The 18,323-nt window shown below is 35.7% G+C and overlaps 1 protein-coding gene across 2 annotated transcripts in view; it reads right to left on the reverse strand.

Annotated features, from left to right (window-relative positions):
• Positions 1–3,864: 3,864 nt before the first annotated feature.
• Positions 3,865–18,323, reverse strand: part of LOC127877140 (serine/threonine-protein kinase Nek4-like) — a 40,405-nt gene continuing 25,946 nt past the window's right edge. For both annotated transcript variants that reach the window (XM_052422785.1, XM_052422786.1), the window contains 4 exons: positions 16,452–16,600; positions 15,696–15,753; positions 15,376–15,457; positions 3,865–10,970 (listed from right to left, as the gene is read on the reverse strand). In XM_052422785.1, coding sequence (XP_052278745.1) covers positions 10,863–10,970; positions 15,376–15,457; positions 15,696–15,753; positions 16,452–16,600 — 397 coding nt within the window. In that variant the 3' untranslated portion in view covers positions 3,865–10,862. The remainder of the gene's footprint in view (positions 10,971–15,375; positions 15,458–15,695; positions 15,754–16,451; positions 16,601–18,323) is intronic.

Genomic DNA, 18,323 nt, shown 5'->3' on the forward strand with positions numbered 1-18,323 from the left:
ACACTTTATTATCAATTAAAAATATGGACTTGTGTTCAGTGCGTATGTGTGCTAAAGATGTAGCACAATATGTGGTCATTGAATATAATTGTTGATCTATTTTAGTATTTTTATTTTCTGTGATATTGCCTGTGATTTTTGTCAGTAGAACACTTTATTATCAATTAAAATATGGACTTGTGTTCAGTACGTATGTGTGCTAAAGATGTAGCACAATATGTGGTCATTGAATATAATTGTTGATCTATTTTAGTACATAATGTATTTTTATTTTCTGTGATATTGCCTGTGATTTTTGTCAGTAGAACACTTTATTATCAATTAAAAATATGGACTTGTGTTCAGTGCGTATGTGTGCTAAAGATGTAGCACAATATGTGGTCATTGAATATAATTGTTGATCTATTTTAGTATTTTTATTTTCTGTGATATTGCCTGTGATTTTTGTCAGTAGAACACTTTATTATCAATTAAAATATGGACTTGTGTTCAGTACGTATGTGTGCTAAAGATGTAGCACAATATGTGGTCATTGAATATAATTGTTGATCTATTTTAGTATTTTTATTTTCTGTGATATTGCCTGTGATTTTTGTCAGTAGAACACTTTATTATCAATTTTAATATGGACTTGTGTTCAGTACGTATGTGTGCTAAAGATGTAGCACAATATGTGGTCATTGAATATAATTGTTGATCTATTTTAGTATTTTTATTTTCTGTGATATTGCCTGTGATTTTTGTCAGTAGAACACTTTATTATCAATTAAAATATGGACTTGTGTTCAGTACGTATGTGAGCTAAAGATGTAGCACAATATGTGGTCATTGAATATAATTGTTGATCTATTTTAGTATTTTTATTTTCTGTGATATTGCCTGTGATTTTTTTCAGTAGAACACTTTATTATCAATTAAAATATGGACTTGTGTTCAGTACGTATGTGTGCTAAAGATGTAGCACAATATGTGGTCATTGAATATAATTGTTGATCTATTTTAGTATTTTTATTTTCTGTGATATTGCCTGTGATTTTTTGTCAGTAGAACACTTTATTATCAATTAAAATATGGACTTGTGTTCAGTACGTATGTGTGCTAAAGATGTAGCACAAAATGTGGTCATTAAATATAATTGTTGATCTATTTTAGTATTTTTATTTTCTGTGATATTGCCTGTGATTTTTGTCAGTAGAACACTTTATTATCAATTAAAATATGGACTTGTGTTCAGTACGTATGTGTGCTAAAGATGTAGCACAATATGTGGTCATTGAATATAATTGTAGATCTATTTTAGTATTTTTATTTTCTGTAATATTGCCTGTGATTTTTTTCAGTAGAACACTTTATTATCAATTAAAATATGGACTTGTGTTCAGTGCGTATGTGTGCTAAAGATGTTGCACAATATGTGGTCATTGAATATAATTGTAGATCTATTTTAGTTGTTTACACACAGGATAATAAAATCATTTATCTGATTGTGTGCCTTTTTTTTCAATTGCAGCGACTATGGTAACTTATGATAGGAAGTATAAACTGTAAAGATTTTTTTATAACTATTTGGTCAACAATGTCAGATAGTTTTTGTTTGAAATAAGTATTTATTTTGTCTCAGTCTTTTGTTAACTTTTGTTCGAGGTAAACAAATGAAGATTGACAATGTATGATAAAACCTGTTGATGAGGAAGCGGAAATTATAATGAGTGTTCAGTGGTTACTAAATATAAAAAAATATACAATTTAACGTCTTTGCATGGATAACTGATTCTAATAACCGTGGCACATATTAAAGACTCCAGCATTTATCACTTGTGACAATGTTAGTTGGTGAACAATGTTAGTGGGACATCATTTCACTCAATTCCCATTGTTGATGCTGGCAACAGCTTGGCCTGATTACAGCGAGACCTTTCCCATCGTACACCCACAGCTCCTTTGAGGACAGCGTTCCGTTCTAGTGAAATCATTCCATCCTTTGAGGACAGCTTTCCGTTCTAGTGAAATCATTCCATCCTTTGAGGACAGCGTTCCGTTCTAGTGAAATCATTCCATCCTTTGAGGACAGCGTTCTGTTCTAGTGAAATCATTCCATCCTTTGAGGACAGCGTTCCGTTCTAGTGAAATCATTCCATCCTTTGAGGACAGCTTTCCGTTCTAGTGAAATCATTCCATCCTTTGAGGACAGCGTTCCGTTCTAGTGAAATCATTCCATCCTTTGAGGACAGCGTTCCGTTCTAGTGAAATCATTCCATCCTTTGAGGACAGCGTTCCGTTCTAGTGAAATCATTCCATCCTTTGAGGACAGCGTTCCGTTCTAGTGAAATCATTCCATCCTTTGAGGACAGCGTTCCGTTCTAGTGAAATCATTCCATCCTTTGAGGACAGCGTTCCGTTCTAGTGAAATCATTCCATCCTTTGAGGACAGCGTTCCGTTCTAGTGAAATCATTCCATCCTTTGAGGACAGCGTTCCGTTCTAGTGAAATCATTCCATCCTTTGAGGACAGCGTTCCGTTCTAGTGAAATCATTCCATCCTTTGAGGACAGCGTTCCGTTCTAGTGAAATCATTCCATCCTTTGAGGACAGCGTTCCGTTCTAGTGAAATCATTCCATCCTTTGAGGACAGCGTTCCGTTCTAGTGAAATCATTCCATCCTTAGAGGACAGCGTTCTGTTCTAGTGAAATCATTCCATCCTTTGAGGACAGCGTTCTGTTCTAGTGAAATCATTCCATCCTTTGAGGACAGCGTTCCGTTCTAGTGAAATCATTCCATCCTTTGAGGACAGCGTTCCGTTCTAGTGAAATCATTCCATCCTTAGAGGACAGCGTTCCGTTCTAGTGAAATCATTCCATCCTTTGAGGACAGCGTTCTGTTCTAGTGAAATCATTCCATCCTTTGAGGACAGCGTTCCGTTCTAGTGAAATCATTCCATCCTTTGAGGACAGCGTTCCGTTCTAGTGAAATCATTCCATCCTTTGAGGACAGCGTTCCGTTCTAGTGAAATCATTCCATCCTTTGAGGACAGCGTTCCGTTCTAGTGAAATCTTTCCATCCTTTGAGGACAGCGTTCCGTTCTAGTGAAATCATTCCATCCTTTGAGGACAGCGTTCCGTTCTAGTGAAATCATTCCATCCTTTGAGGACAGCGTTCCGTTCTAGTGAAATCATTCCATCCTTTGAGGACAGCGTTCCGTTCTAGTGAAATCATTCCATCTTTTGAGGACAGCGTTCCGTTCTAGTGAAATCATTCCATTTTTTTTGACACCCACACAGTCTTGTTCGCTCGCATGTGTCAAAAGGATAAGTACTGTATTATCAAAATAAACAAAAATTTTAATCAGAAATATATGAACAATTAATATGGTATGATATAACTAAACCCAAAATAACGGAAATAGGCAAATATTTATATGAGCGCAAACATATTCTTTCCGTAGAAAAATGTTCCTTATTAAAGAAACAGACTTTTATGTGATTGTTGTCAAAAGCGTTTGGTACGAACGGAATATGCAAGGAGTTTGTAATAATATCGGTAAAACATGACATTTTTTCAGAGGAGTCAGAGGTATTGCACGCCATACAATATCTTACAAATTAGGAATATTTTCCCTTTTTAAATGTTTTTTTTATCTGCAAAGGGGCGAATCGAAGGTTAATACAAAGATTTCAATGATAGCATCAGGGACAATATTACGACCACCATTATGGGGTTTAATGCAAATAGATATAATTGATTACACTATATATTGTGCCCTGAATATTGAGTTGTTCTAAAATCGTCATGCTGTTTTGTGTAATATTTAAGGTGGATTTTAATTTCATTTTTGTTTTTCGTAGAGAAGTTAAGTCAGAGGCAGGATAAATAGAAATTCTTTATTTCAGACTTTTCTTCTAATAGCTAAAATATCAATAGTGTATAATACAGAGTGGAATGACAAACATATAGGCTTTTTAGCCCATCTTCTGCACAAATATGGTCAACAAATAGATAAATATTTTAGAAGTAACAACATATACTAATATTCTTCACTACCTTGCACTACATACCTATGGGCAAAATTATGTATCAATTTTTACTCAACAAGTAAACAACTCACAAATGTACCATAACATTTCAATGATTCGAAAGCATTTCATACAAAATATTTGTCTGCTCAGACAGAAAAATGGTAATCAAGTAATGATAGTTTTTACATGTATTTGGATAATAATCTCTAGAATGGCTTAGCAGTCAGTGCATCGGTTGCTCTATAAGAAATGTTCTAATGAGTCTCATGAGTTAAAGTATAAAGACTTTCAAATATAAAACATACGTTCCAACTACATTAAATGATACAAATATCACATTTAACTAATAACCAATATAGATGTTTAAAGCAGTATAAACATGGCTTATACACAACACTATTTTGTCATAGTTTCAAGAACAAAACTGGAACACAAGAGAGTGGGATATGTCATATGATGCCTGACAGCTCACCTGAAGCAGACCTTGTAAACAATGGAGACTTAAAAGAAGGGTTTGAACAAAACATGAAGTATGAGCCATACGGAAATGCCTGGCCCCCTAGGGGGTTTTGTTTTCAACTGGACAGGAATGCCTCGTTCCCTGGGGGCTATGTTTTCCACTGGACAGGAATGCCTCGCCCCCTGGGGGCTATGTTTTCCACTGGACAGGAACCATTTTCGAACTTTTTGAACCCAGATATAATAAGAACAAATGTTCTAACCAAGTTTCATGAACTTTGGACTTAAAATGTGACTTCTAGAGTGCGAAAAAGGTTTTACTATAAAAAAAATACCCTGCCCCCTTGGCATTCATATTTTTCAAAGAACCAAAACCATTTTACACTCAGCCCAGCTATCATTTGAAAATGTTCTGACCAAGTTTTCTAAAGATTGGACCATAAATGTCACTTCTAGAGATTAACAAGGTTTTATTATAGCTATATAAGGAAAAATGCCCAGCCATGCAATGTTTTTCAACAGACTCGAACCATTTTCAAACTCATCCAAGATATCATAAGAACAAATGTTCTGACCACATTTGATGAAGATTGGGCTACATGTATAAATAAGACTTTTAGAATGTTAACAAGGTTTTACTAAAGCCATATAAGGAAAAATGCCCTGGTGGCCATGTATTTCAACAGGCTGGAACCATCTTCAAACACATCAAAGATATCATTAGAACAACTGTTCTGACCAAGTTTCATGAAGATTGGACAATACATGTGACTTCTAGAGTGTTAACAAGGTTTAACTATAGATATTTAAGGTTTCAATTAACCATATTCATTTTCAAACTCAGCCAAAATATCATTAGAACAGATGTTCTGACAAAGTTTCATTAAGAAAGAACAATAAATGTGACTTCTAGAGAGTTAACAAGGAAAATTTTGATGACGCACGAAAGACGACGGACTAAAGGCGATTACAAAAGCTCACCATGAGCATGCTTAGGTGAGCTAAAAATGAACGGGTGCCTAAAGATTCACATCCTAATACAAAAATATGACCAAATCTCTATAGCATAGGCTCACAATCTTTGTATTGTCCTACAAGTTAATTTAGAATCCAAACATCTAAGTCTAACAAAACTTTGAGCATCAAACATAAAACTAGATCTACTGATAGAAAAGCTGTGAGTCTGTTGAGAAATGATTATTCTGTACACAGTTGGCAGATGAAAAATGACAAAACAACTTGTGAAATTTCATAAAAATATGAAACCCAAAAAATCTTTCTGTCACAACAGATTTTGTGTAAAGCAAATTAATAAACACACCAATGATTTGAGGTCAGTTGAGGCTGACAGACTTCCATGTCACTTTTGTGAAAAAGAATCCTTATTACCACCTCCACAGTGTATTACAAATTATTTTCTTACAATCAAAAAAGTTCTTACAAAATGTAAGCACAAAATCATTTCGTGCCTCAACATGTTATTTTCTTAAAATTATTTGTTGAATTACCTTACAGTGCTCACCTTAGAACTGATGGAACTTAGGTATATTTTGAGACGGTGCAGTTCAAAGGTATATTATGAATCATAAATAGTTTATTTCTAGGAACATTATCATCAATTTATCACTTATTTTTGGACAATGCCTCTAAATTATTTGGCAAATATTTGTAAGCAAAATGCAGTACACTTGACAGTACAAAAGGGGAAATAATATACACATGTATGATGCAATTTATGCAAATGAGGCATGCATTCTGGAATCAATATATACAGCACATGGACGGAAAGGGCCATAAACAGAAAAGTCCATTAACAGCTTGTTTTCAGAATGAATGTTCTTGTGAAATAAATGAAACATGAACTTATAACCGTGAGAAATGACACATATGAAAATAAATTAAATTTGATGTGAATTTTAAAAGAAACAAATATATCTGTAGAAACAATATTTTGACATTAACCAGCAAACCACCATATTGATATTTTATAGCTACTGGCGAAACAGACAACAAGATGTCTCAATGTTAAGTCTGTACAAAAGATGCTGGCAGTAAAATCTACATAGTTATGGGCCATACATGGATTACATAAACCTTTCAAGTGATATTGTACCCTTAAAAATGCATTTAGAATTTTTAAGCTGTTTGTTTTGTGTACATAGCACCTTCACTATCAGTTTCTTTAATTAACGTTAATTAATTTTGATATAAAGGAATCCACAATTGATTTGGTTCAACTTTCAAATTTATAACGTTTAATTGTTAACACTAAAAAAAAATGTTGTGACTTAAATAAGATGTTACTTGAATGCAACCCCTGGCTACATATCATGTTTCACGTTTGGCACAATAACAATGTAAAATAATTTAAACTGTCTGATAACTGTTAATGTCACAACTTTATAACAACTGTCTGTTAATTGTTAATTTTCACAACTTCACTATATCTGTATGTTAACTGTTAACCCTTTGCATGCTGGGAGGGAAATTTGTCATCTGCTAAAATGTCATCTGCTGAATTTCTAAAATAAGCATTTTCTTCGATTTTTTTTCTCCAAAGAATACTATCAGCATAGCAAACAGTTTGGATCCTGATGAGACGCCACATTCTGTGGTGTCTCATCTGGATCAAAACTTTTTGCAAAGGCCTTCAAAATTCGGTTCCAGCACTGAAAGAGTTAATTGCACAACATCACAACAGCCAAGTGTATTTGAACTCGTGTGCTGAACAGTTAGCTTCACTATTAGTTGCATATATGAGCCTTGTTCTGAGAAAACTGGGCATAATACATGTGCGGAAATTGTCGTCCCAGATTAGCATGTACAGTCTGCACAGGCTAATCAGGGACGACACTTTCCGCCTAAACTTGATTTTCGGTACTAAGGGAGTTCCTTTAAACAAAAAATACCATTTAAGCAGAAAGTGTCGTCCCTGATTAGCCTGTGCGGACTGTACTGTACAGGCTAATCTGGGATGACACTTTACGCACATGCATTAAGCCCAGTTTTCTCAGAACACAACTCATATGATATATGTACATCACAGTTTAAATCACACAATGTCAGAAGGGAAAATGATGTATGAACATATATTGATGATGGATAAAATTATTTTTTTAAACATATAAATATGATATTATTACCAGCAGCAATTTCTAAACAAGTTTCCTGTAAGGTATGATTCAAAAGAAACATTTTCTTGATTAAAACCTTTAGAATATGATTTTCACAACTTCATTAGCAATTTACAATGCACTTGGCGTTAGTTGGTTGCTGCAGTAAAACGTTTTGCAAACGCGCTATATGTGTGGGATGAGCCCCGCTATATGTGTGGGATGAGCCCCGCTATATGTGTGGGATGAGCATTTAGTTCGTTGTAGGAAATAGTAAGGGCCTAAATTAATGAGTGCATATGTTATAAGAATGCAGCCAGAATCACAGTTAAGACAATCTTCACTTAAGTCGTCATAAAGTTAACCAATCCGTTCCAGTTTTGAATGCTGCATCATTTACGCCTTTCAAACATTTCTTTGAATAACACCCACATTAGAATGAGGTAAACAGCCATGATGTGAACATGTTTTGTATAATAAAACAAATATTATGTTTCAATGCTACATATAGGAGTGTGACTTATGAAGTAATATACATATATATATGTGGAATAAACATTTTATCACATAATTTGGTTAAAGGCAAATCTGTTTATCTTTACACTTAATGACAAAATGTAGAATGCTAATTTTATTTTTTGCACAGAAGCACTGATATATGAATCTGAGGCAAAAATAAATGACAAAACAACTAAATATTGACCTAGTATAGCACATGATAACACACAGAATCTGACCATGCACATAATACATGATAACAGATACCGATAGTGTCTGACTGTACAAATAATACATGTTAACTTCATATAATGCCTTAGAACAAACTAAAATATCATCATCAACATTTGGCATTGCATCAAGATAAATAGAACAAGAAACGTCGGAGACGGGTGATGCTCCCCAAAGCGTTTTTTTGTCACAATATTGCACTATATATTCAGATAAAAGGAAACGTCTTGAGGGCACAGTAGTTGGGGGCACAATATTTTTTATAGAAAATTTCAAAGGGCCATAACTGTGAAAAATCATCTGACCAGAACCCGCTGATAATATGCACATCTCCTCTTGGTAGTGAAGGTTCCCATAAAGTTTAATTGAATTCCGATCATTAGTTGCTGAGTAATAGCCTGGACAAAAATTGTGCACGGACGGATGCACACGCATGGACAGACGAAGCGGCGACTATATGCTCCCCCCAAAATAAATTTTGGGTGAGCATAAAAACTATTGAAAGCATGCAAACATTTTTAGAACACAATGCATTTTTTATGCTTATACATCATGATATTAAAGATAAATACAAATGTAAATGCAATGCCTTAACAAGTTTAACACAGTTTCCCTATTCAAATGACAAAGCATTTCAAATAAAAAACAAAACAATGATGAATTTCATTCAAGTTAAAATTCTAACCACATTAAACATGGAGTGATGAATCTTCCACTATTTGTGGATTGTCCTTAGATGCCACTATATGAAAGGATCACATACAGAACAAGTCCAGGTTTTACTAACAATGAAACTCCACAGCATGTTCTCAACTAGGTTTTCCTATTTTACTCCACATGGTGGTCTTTCACAGTGAAACCAGTCTACATGTTATGTACTCCACATGGAGGTCTTTCACAGTGAAACCAGTCTACATGTTATATACTCCACATGGTGGTCTTTCACAGTGAAACCAGTCTACATGTTATATACTCCACATGGTGGTCTTTCACAGTGAAACCAGTCTACATGTTATATACTCCACATGGTGGTCTTTCACAGTGAAACCAGTCTACATGTTATATACTCCACATGGTGGTCTTTCACAGTGAAACCAGTCTACATGTTATGTACTCCACATGATGGTCTTTCACAGTGAAACAAGTCTACATGTTATATACTCCACATGGTGGTCTTTCACAGTGAAACCAGTCTACATGTTATGTACTCCACATTGTGGTCTTTCACAGTGAAACCAGTCTACATGTTATGTACTCCACATGGTGGTCTTTCACAGTGAAACCAGTCTACATGTTATGTCCTGAAGGCATTGGCTCTGTTAACTTATCATGCATTCATTAACCATCAATGCTAATCTTCACCCAAATGGTCACACATGTTTTCACAAGCCAGGTATACATGTAAGTTACCATTTCCTAAAATTCCTGCAAAGAAACTCCATCCATTTTCAAGTTATGCTAAAAATAATTGTTTATTTGTTTAAGTAACAATGACCTTGACCTTAACCCTAGATGCCTAAAATAGAATCCCAAATTTGTTACATCTTAAGTTTTATCACAGAAACAAACTGTGAACAGAATAATGTTCATCAGTTTTGATCAGATTCTAATACAGACTACGGCCCTGTTTAGCATCAATATTTGCAATCATCCATCAGAGTTAAGTAAGTTCATGTAAATACAAAACAGATTGATACATTTTTTCCATAATATTTCTCTTCATAAAGTCCAATGGTCCCTATTTGGTCCCTATGATGAAATAATTATAAATCCATGAGTTATGCCCCTTATATATATTATATATACAGGAATGAAGTCCCCTTGAAACCTATATACCTTGTTTTGACTTCAAGAATCCTTAAACTCTTCAATGATTTTTTCCCCTTTCAAATTATACACTCATCGAAATATGTATTTTACAAAATGTGTGTGATAAACAAAAAACCTACCCTAGATTTTCCTCGTTTGGTATTCAATAACTATTGAATTTCACATCAACATTATGTCCTTAAGAACTGTGTCCCTTGTGGTACTAAGAACTACTAAATGCCGTTGTCACATGTTACTTGATAGACATGTACTCCTGAAAATGAACACAATACTTGTATCCCATGGCACACACATTGGCTGACCAGAATTGGCTGAGTTGTGTAACGTGAAACAGCCAGAATAGTCATCAAAGCCTTGGGTAAGGTAGAGTAGAATTCGAAGGCAGCAAGGCAGGACCTCCAGCATTTAAAGACCTGTTCATTGTGATTTCAGTAAGTTATGAAGTCAACAAGTGTCCAGTACCACTTGTGAGGTATGTATGAGTGGTGTGACTTGACAACCTGAGGTCCACTGGACTGCATGTCGCCAGGCTCTGTTTCAGAGATCTCTGTGGTCTTTAGACTATCTGTCAGTAGAACGTCACTGATGGCTAGGAGGGAACATCACTGTTGGCTAGGAGGGGATGCCAAAGTGGGAGGCAGGGTGGCTATAATGGCCTCTCTAGGGTAGAAGATGGTGATTGGTGTTAGTTTCACTGTCAGTAGAACGTCACTGATGGCTAGGAGGGGATTCCAATCCTGGCCATGTCCTCACAGAACTTGAGCTGCCAGATCTTGCCTGCATAGAGGTCAAACTTCTCTTTGCCCATCAACAATACCAGCTTGGGCTGAAAAAAAAGGAAAAAACTCATCTGATAATTTTAACAAATGTGTATTTAATTTAATAATTGATCTTTTAAGCTCAATTGATGCATATACAGTCAAAAGTGAGAACAGCAGTCAGTCAAGGGAAATGGCCAAAGTGACCGTTGTGGACAGGTGACCGCTGTTCTTGGATCACCACTTTTTATAAGCACACTGTGTAAAATAAAGGCTCATTGCCAATTACTCAGCATAATAACATGAATAACTTCTATTGAATAATACAGAATAATATCTTATAAATTGATTTAATTTCATAGCTATTTTGAAACTAAATCTACCACTTAATCAAAGATAGTATTGCTGTATACAGTATTGCTGTAAACTCATGCACCTCGTCCATTCCATAAATCTGTCAGTTGGTATTACATTGATTGAGAGATATTTCAAATAAAGGATGTCATGTGTCATTGACATCACGTCCAAACAAATATCACAAGCAGATTCGCTGTCATAATCAAAAGTACGCTATAACTGTATTGTTCTCATTCAAAGAAAAAGACGCCAAAATTGTGTAAAAATGAATAAGTACACACAGTTTTGAAACATCACACAAACAGCATTTTCATTCCTCATACAAAACCTCATACAAAACACACACAAAAATTAATGTTTTTTGTTGGGAGGGGGGGGGGGGGGAATTCAGACTGACCATTGTTCTCAATTGACCACTAGGTCAGTTTTTACTGTAAAATTAAATTTTTGGTATTTTGAAACTTAATACTTCTTAAAGTTGTATATCAACATACATCAAACTACAGATATTGTGTAGTCACTAGTGATGGGCCTATAATCAACTGGAGTCAATAAATCGTTGTGCAAATTTTCTTCATTGCGATAGCCGACATTGAGTTCCGCCACTTGATTAATCGAAAATAAATTAATTTGTGGTTTGTAACCTTTTCTTGCAAATCTTTAGATCATTTAAACTTTGATACAATATTCTAAAATCAAAATGGTGTTCCCATTGTGCATCAAAAAACTTCTAACGATAAAAAAGAACAGGCGCAGGGTGAAATATTCGACCACCCCGGGTAGAAACAGTCGTCCAGATGTTGAAAGGTTTTTGGTTTTTATAACAATAAACCAGGAAAACCATCATCGAAAACATTAGACCTAACTGCTGCAGTGTGCCGGCTTTGTCAAAAAGAATATAGTAACAGTCGTACAGTCGTAAGTGTTGGTGGCAATTAGATGAAACCAAACCATACTAACTGTATTAACATTCTGTTCTGTATTCATCTGAATTTATTTCTAACCATGAATGTGTTTAATTGTTTACAAGTATAACCTGAGCTTTCTCTCCTCCCCTCCCCCCAGAGCTTTCTCTCCTCCCCTCCCCCCAGAGCTTTCTCTCCTCCCCTCCCCCCAGAGCTTTCTCTCCTCCCCTCCCCCAGAGCTTTCTCTCCTCCCCTCCCCCCAATTACCAGAAAATGAATTGTTTGGACAAAAAAAACACACAATAAATATGCAAACATACTAGCCATGGGAGGAATAACAAGATGTGTTTGTGAAACACAATGTCCCCCTATATGACGTTTGACCTTGAAAGATGACCTTGACCGTGACCCTTCATCACTCAAAATGTGCAGCTCCTTGAGATACACACGCATTTCAAATATAAAATTGCTAGCTTCAATATTGCAGAAGTGACATTACATGAGCAATTTTGACCCATATATTTGACCTTGAAGGATGACCTTGACCTTTCACCACTCAAAATGTGCAAAAATAAGCGATTTGGGCCACATATATTTGACCTCTGACCTTGAAGGATGACCTTGACCTTTCACCACTCAAAATGTGCAGCTCCATGAGATACACATGCATGCCAAATATCAAGTTGCTATCTTCAATATTGCAAAAGTATTCATAAAATAAGCGATTTGGGCCACATATATTTGACCTCTGACCTTGAAGGATGACCTTGACCTTTCACCACTCAAAATGTGCAGCTCTATGAGATACACATGCATGCCAAATATGAAGTTGCTATCTTCAATATTGCAAAAGTATTCATAAAATGAGCGATTTTGGCCACATATATTTGACCTCTGACCTTGAAGGATGACCTTGACCTTCCACCACTCAAAATGTGCAGCTTCATGAGATACACATGCATGCCAAATATGAAGTTGCTATTTTCAATATAGCAAAAGTTATTGCAAAATGTTAAAGTTGGCGCAAACCAACCAATTAACAGACCAACCAACAGACCAACCAACAGACAGGGCAAAAACAATATGTCCCCCACTACTATAGTGGGGGGCATTAAAAGCAAGTGAGAGTCGCCTTTCATTTTTGATTGGTAATGCAGAATTGTTAACAGTATTAGATTGGTAAAGCAGAATAGTTAACAGCTTAAGACAAATACGTGCCAGAAAAAAATAAGTGGGAGTTTCTGATAGTGAAACCCCATCTCAGATTAAATAATAATACAAGCAACCTTAATGATTGGTATTTAATTATCAAACTATACCAAACAAGGGACAAAATTGTCACAAAACCAGGTTTTCATTGTGAAAAAAAAATCTGATAAAGGGAGAAAACTCAAACTGAACTTTTGAAATGACCAAAAAAAATTAACCCCCTTTGTAAGTTTTTTTTTTTTTTAAATCTATTTTTAGTCGTGGCGACCTTGACATTGGAGATATTGACGTGATTCTTTCGTGGGACACACCGTCCCATGATGGTGAACAAATGTGCCAAATGATTTTAAAATCTCACAATGAATGACATAGTTATGGCCAGGACAAGCTCATTTATGGCCATTTTTGACCTTTGAACTCAAAGTGTGACCTTGACCTTGGAGATATCGACGTAATTATTTCGCGCGACACACCGTCCAATGATGGTGAACAAATGTGCCAAATGATTTTAAAATCTGACGATGAACGACATAGTTATGGCTCGGACAAGCTCATTTATGGCCATTTTTGACCTTTGAACTCAAAGTGTGACCTTGACCTTGGAGATATCGACGTAATTATTTCGCGCGACACACCGTCCAATGATGGTGAACAAATGTGCCAAATGATTTTAAAATCTGACAATGAACGACATAGTTATGGCCCGGACAAGCTTATTCCGCCAGCCCGCCAGCCAGCCAGCCAGCCCGCCAGCCAGCCAGCCAGCCAGCCAGCCAGCCAGCCCGCCCGCATTCGCCAATCTAATAACCAGTTTTTTCCTTCGGAAAACCTGGTTAAAAAGCCTATTGTTTAAATTCCAAGTCATTCATTTCTTTTTTTATTTAGGAAACACAAGCAATTTCCTGACACACATAGATGTTATACACCCTAACGACCCAGCTGCCAGTACTCCAAACACACTCAGCCAGTAGCCAGTCCAGCCCAAACTTATGCATTTATTCAGAATGTATCACATTATAACTAAGTGTGACATATGAATACGCAATTTATTGAGGCATTCACCAACACATAATACAAAAGTAAAGACTTCAAAATAAACAGCATAACATATAAGCCGATTATCTGATTACAACCGATTATTGTATCGGTTTGTCTGTCCGATTATGTCGATTGATCAACTAGCAAATTTCAAGCAATATGCCCATCACTAGTAGTCACTTGTACACCAGGATACGTAAAACTACAGATATTGTGTAGTCATTTGTACACCAGGATACATAAAACTACAGATATTGCGTAGTCATTTGAACACCAGGATACCTAAAACTACAGATATTGTGTAGTCATTTGTACTCCAGGATACGTAAAACTATAGATATTGTGTAGTCACTTGTACACCAGGATACGTAAAACTACAGATATTGTGTAGTCATTTGTACACCAGGATATGTAAAACTATAGATATTGTGAAGTCATTTGTACACCAGGAATATGTAAAACTATAGATATTGTTTAGTCACTTTTACACCAGGATATGTAAAACTACTTATATTTTGTAGTCACTTGTACATCAGGATATGTCAAACTACAGATATTGTGTAGTCAACTACAGATATTGTGTAGTCAACTACATATATTGTGTAGTCAACTTCATATATTATGTAGTCAACTGAATATATTGTGTAGTCAACTGAATATATTGTGTAGTTAACTGCATATATTGTGTAGTCAACTACAGATATTGTGTAGTCAACTACAGATATTGTGTAGTCAACTACAGATATTGTGTAGTCAACTACACATATTGTGTAGTCAACTACAGATATTATGTAGTCAACTACATTTATTGTATAGTCAACTACAGATATTGTGTAGTCAACTACAGATATTGTGTAGTCAACTACAGATATTGTGTAGTCATTTGTGAACTAAATTCACTACAGACATAAATGAAGTTCTGCTGTATTTGATAGAAATGTTCCATGCAGTGATCCAGTCTTACCTCCACCTCGTCTTCCTCAATCCTGCCCAGGATGTCATAGGCGTTTTTCAGTATGGGCCACCCCACTCCCTTGATACAGTCCCTGCAACACAAAACACGCATCAAACTGGTGGAGCTGATAGGACGTTGGATAAAACTTGATTCATTCATCATAACTAAGTACTACTGTCACTCTATATTTTAACCACTTTGTCAATAAAGTAAGTGCAAGTTTATCCACAAGTGTAATAGGTAAGGGCAGACAACTCTATCCACAAGTGTAACAGATAAGGGCAGACAACTCTATCAAGAAGTTTAACGGATAAGGGAAGACAACTCACTGATGCAGGATCTGTATGCGGGCCATGAGTCTGTCAGAGTTACACAGCGTCTCCACACCTGGAACAAAACAGTGATAGGATATCCTTACAACCAGTTGACCTACTCCCAGTTTTACTGGGAAAGCTTTGCCATATCAGAGATAGGTAATATATTGCAACAGTAAATGAGGTCAAGCCAAATTAATCAGTAGACTAAGTGGGTCTGATATCTAACAATCTACACAAATTTACAGTGAACCTTGTGAAGGTGAACAATATATATTAGATGAAACACTAGTACATCAAGCCTTTATGTTTATTTGTGATATTAAGAACTTCAGATAAAATATCAATATTTTCCCACAATATATCACTGAATTCACAAATCACTAATGGTTGACGCTGTATAGTAAGAAGCTTGTTTGTAATTGACAATCCCTAGATTAATCAATGGCAACTACTTACCACTACCTTGTAATTGACAATCCCTAGATTAATCAATGACAACTACTTACCACTACCTTGTAATTGACAATCCCTAGATTAATCAATGGCAACTACTTACCACTACCTTGTAATTGACAATCCCTAGATTAATCAGTGGCAACTACTTACCACTACCTTGTAATTGACAATCCCTAGATTAATCAGTGGCAACTACTTACCACTAACTCCCAAATAATTTGGTATATATAGTATTATCCTGTAAAATAACAGTACATCAATGAGCCCTATACCACTACACCTCAAATGCCACCCAATCTAGCCAAGTCTTACTAGGCATTGAGGAGCTCTTGGGTATCCTGGGTGTCTCGTCCGTGGCTAGTTTGACCTCGGTCAGTTCCTCTGGCTCCTCGTCGTCCTGGTTATTCAACTGCAGGGTGTTGTCAAGCACAGAGATGAACTGGTCCATGTCACGGTTCTCTCTGCAAACATGTCATACATTTTAAGAAAGAAATATCTACTGATGTATTTGTTGTTATTAGCCAATAGTCAATTATTGGAGTTTCAATGTGTAGGAATTCTATCACAGAACTGTTTTTTGGCCAAGTGCAATAATAATGTGGAAGTGATTTTGTTTGATTAGATTTGACTTTTTTTACAGTTGTATGATGTTTAATGTGAGTTAATCTGCATAAGTGGAATCAGTATACATTCTTATATAATCAGGTAATTCAGGGCTTGCTTTTCTATGCCTTTGTAAGTATTAACTGACTTTTTTTACGCCTTTGTAAGTATTTATTGACATTTTTTTTAAACATAACATTTATGGACAGAGTTATAGCTTGCATGAAGTCAGAATACAACATTCCGATATTCTAGCACTTAACATGTATCCCTGAACTGTGTCAACAATATCTGGATCACACTACCATCATATTTCGATATAAATATATTCCTTCATAAAAGCTCCCCACCTATTGTTATTATTCCAAATAACTGAACAAACACTTCAACTCACTGCATCCACACCCACATCCACACTAAACACACAATCTTGAGAAAATGTAAAGCCCTCAAGAACGTTAATTAGGAAAAGGTATTGGCACATTAGCTCTCTATTGTAGAATTAAACAATAGCTGTGTTTGTGAAACACAATAACACCTACTGAACTTTGAAGCGGCAAAGCAGCTATATCCCAATTGAAAATTCCAGAAAAGTGTTATTTGAGAGAAAATTGTTAAGTCATTAAAATTGTTAAAATTCAATGGACTGGAACAAAACTCAAACTTGATCTGTAACTCATGTAGGTAAAATCTAAAACAAACTAGTGACCTCAAAATCAATAGGGGTCATCTGCGAGTCATGATCAATGTACCTATGAAGTTTCATGATCCTGGGCCTAAGCGTTCTTGAGTTATCATCCGGAAACTATCTGGTGGACGGACGGACATACGGACCGACATGTGCAAGACAATATACCCTCTCTTCTTCGAAGGGGGGCATAAAAATCAGGTCAATATCTGAAAGCGTAATGAAACAGGCTCCGGAAACAGATACAAGACCAAAGAGGGACAGACAAAAGGATAGACTGACAGTGCAACTGCTATATGCCACCCTACAGACGGCATACATTTTCAAAATAACTCTTGTCCACAAGACATAGTAACTTGTCTGATAAATATTTTTGAAAAGAAAGTAAGAGCAAACATAATTCAAATAAACAAATACTGTGAAACAATAAATTTTCGTCAGCACAAAATTTCGTCATTAAAAAAACAACAAACTATTTCATCAACACCTAAATTCGCCAATATGTTTTTGAAAAGAAGAGGGCCATGATGGCCCTGAATCGCTCACCTGACTAACCAAATACAATCCCAACCCATATTTCATCAAGATAAACATTTAACATTTAATAAAGATTAGATAAAAACAATGACCTCTATTGTCTACACAAGGTTCTTCTATTATTTGACCTAGTGACCTAGTTTTTGACCCCAGGTGACCCAAAAACAATCCCAACGCAGATTTTATCAAGATAAACATTTTGATCAAATTTTATAAAGATTGGATGAAAACTGCGACCTCTATTGTCTACACAAGGTTTTTCTATTATTTGACCTATTATGTGACCTAGTTTTTGACCTAGTGACCTAGTTTTTGACGCCAGAAGACCCAAATACAATCCCAACCCAGATTTCATC

This window comes from Dreissena polymorpha, chromosome 4 (assembly GCF_020536995.1).
Source record: "Dreissena polymorpha isolate Duluth1 chromosome 4, UMN_Dpol_1.0, whole genome shotgun sequence".
Taxonomy (NCBI): Eukaryota; Metazoa; Mollusca; class Bivalvia; order Myida; family Dreissenidae; genus Dreissena; species Dreissena polymorpha.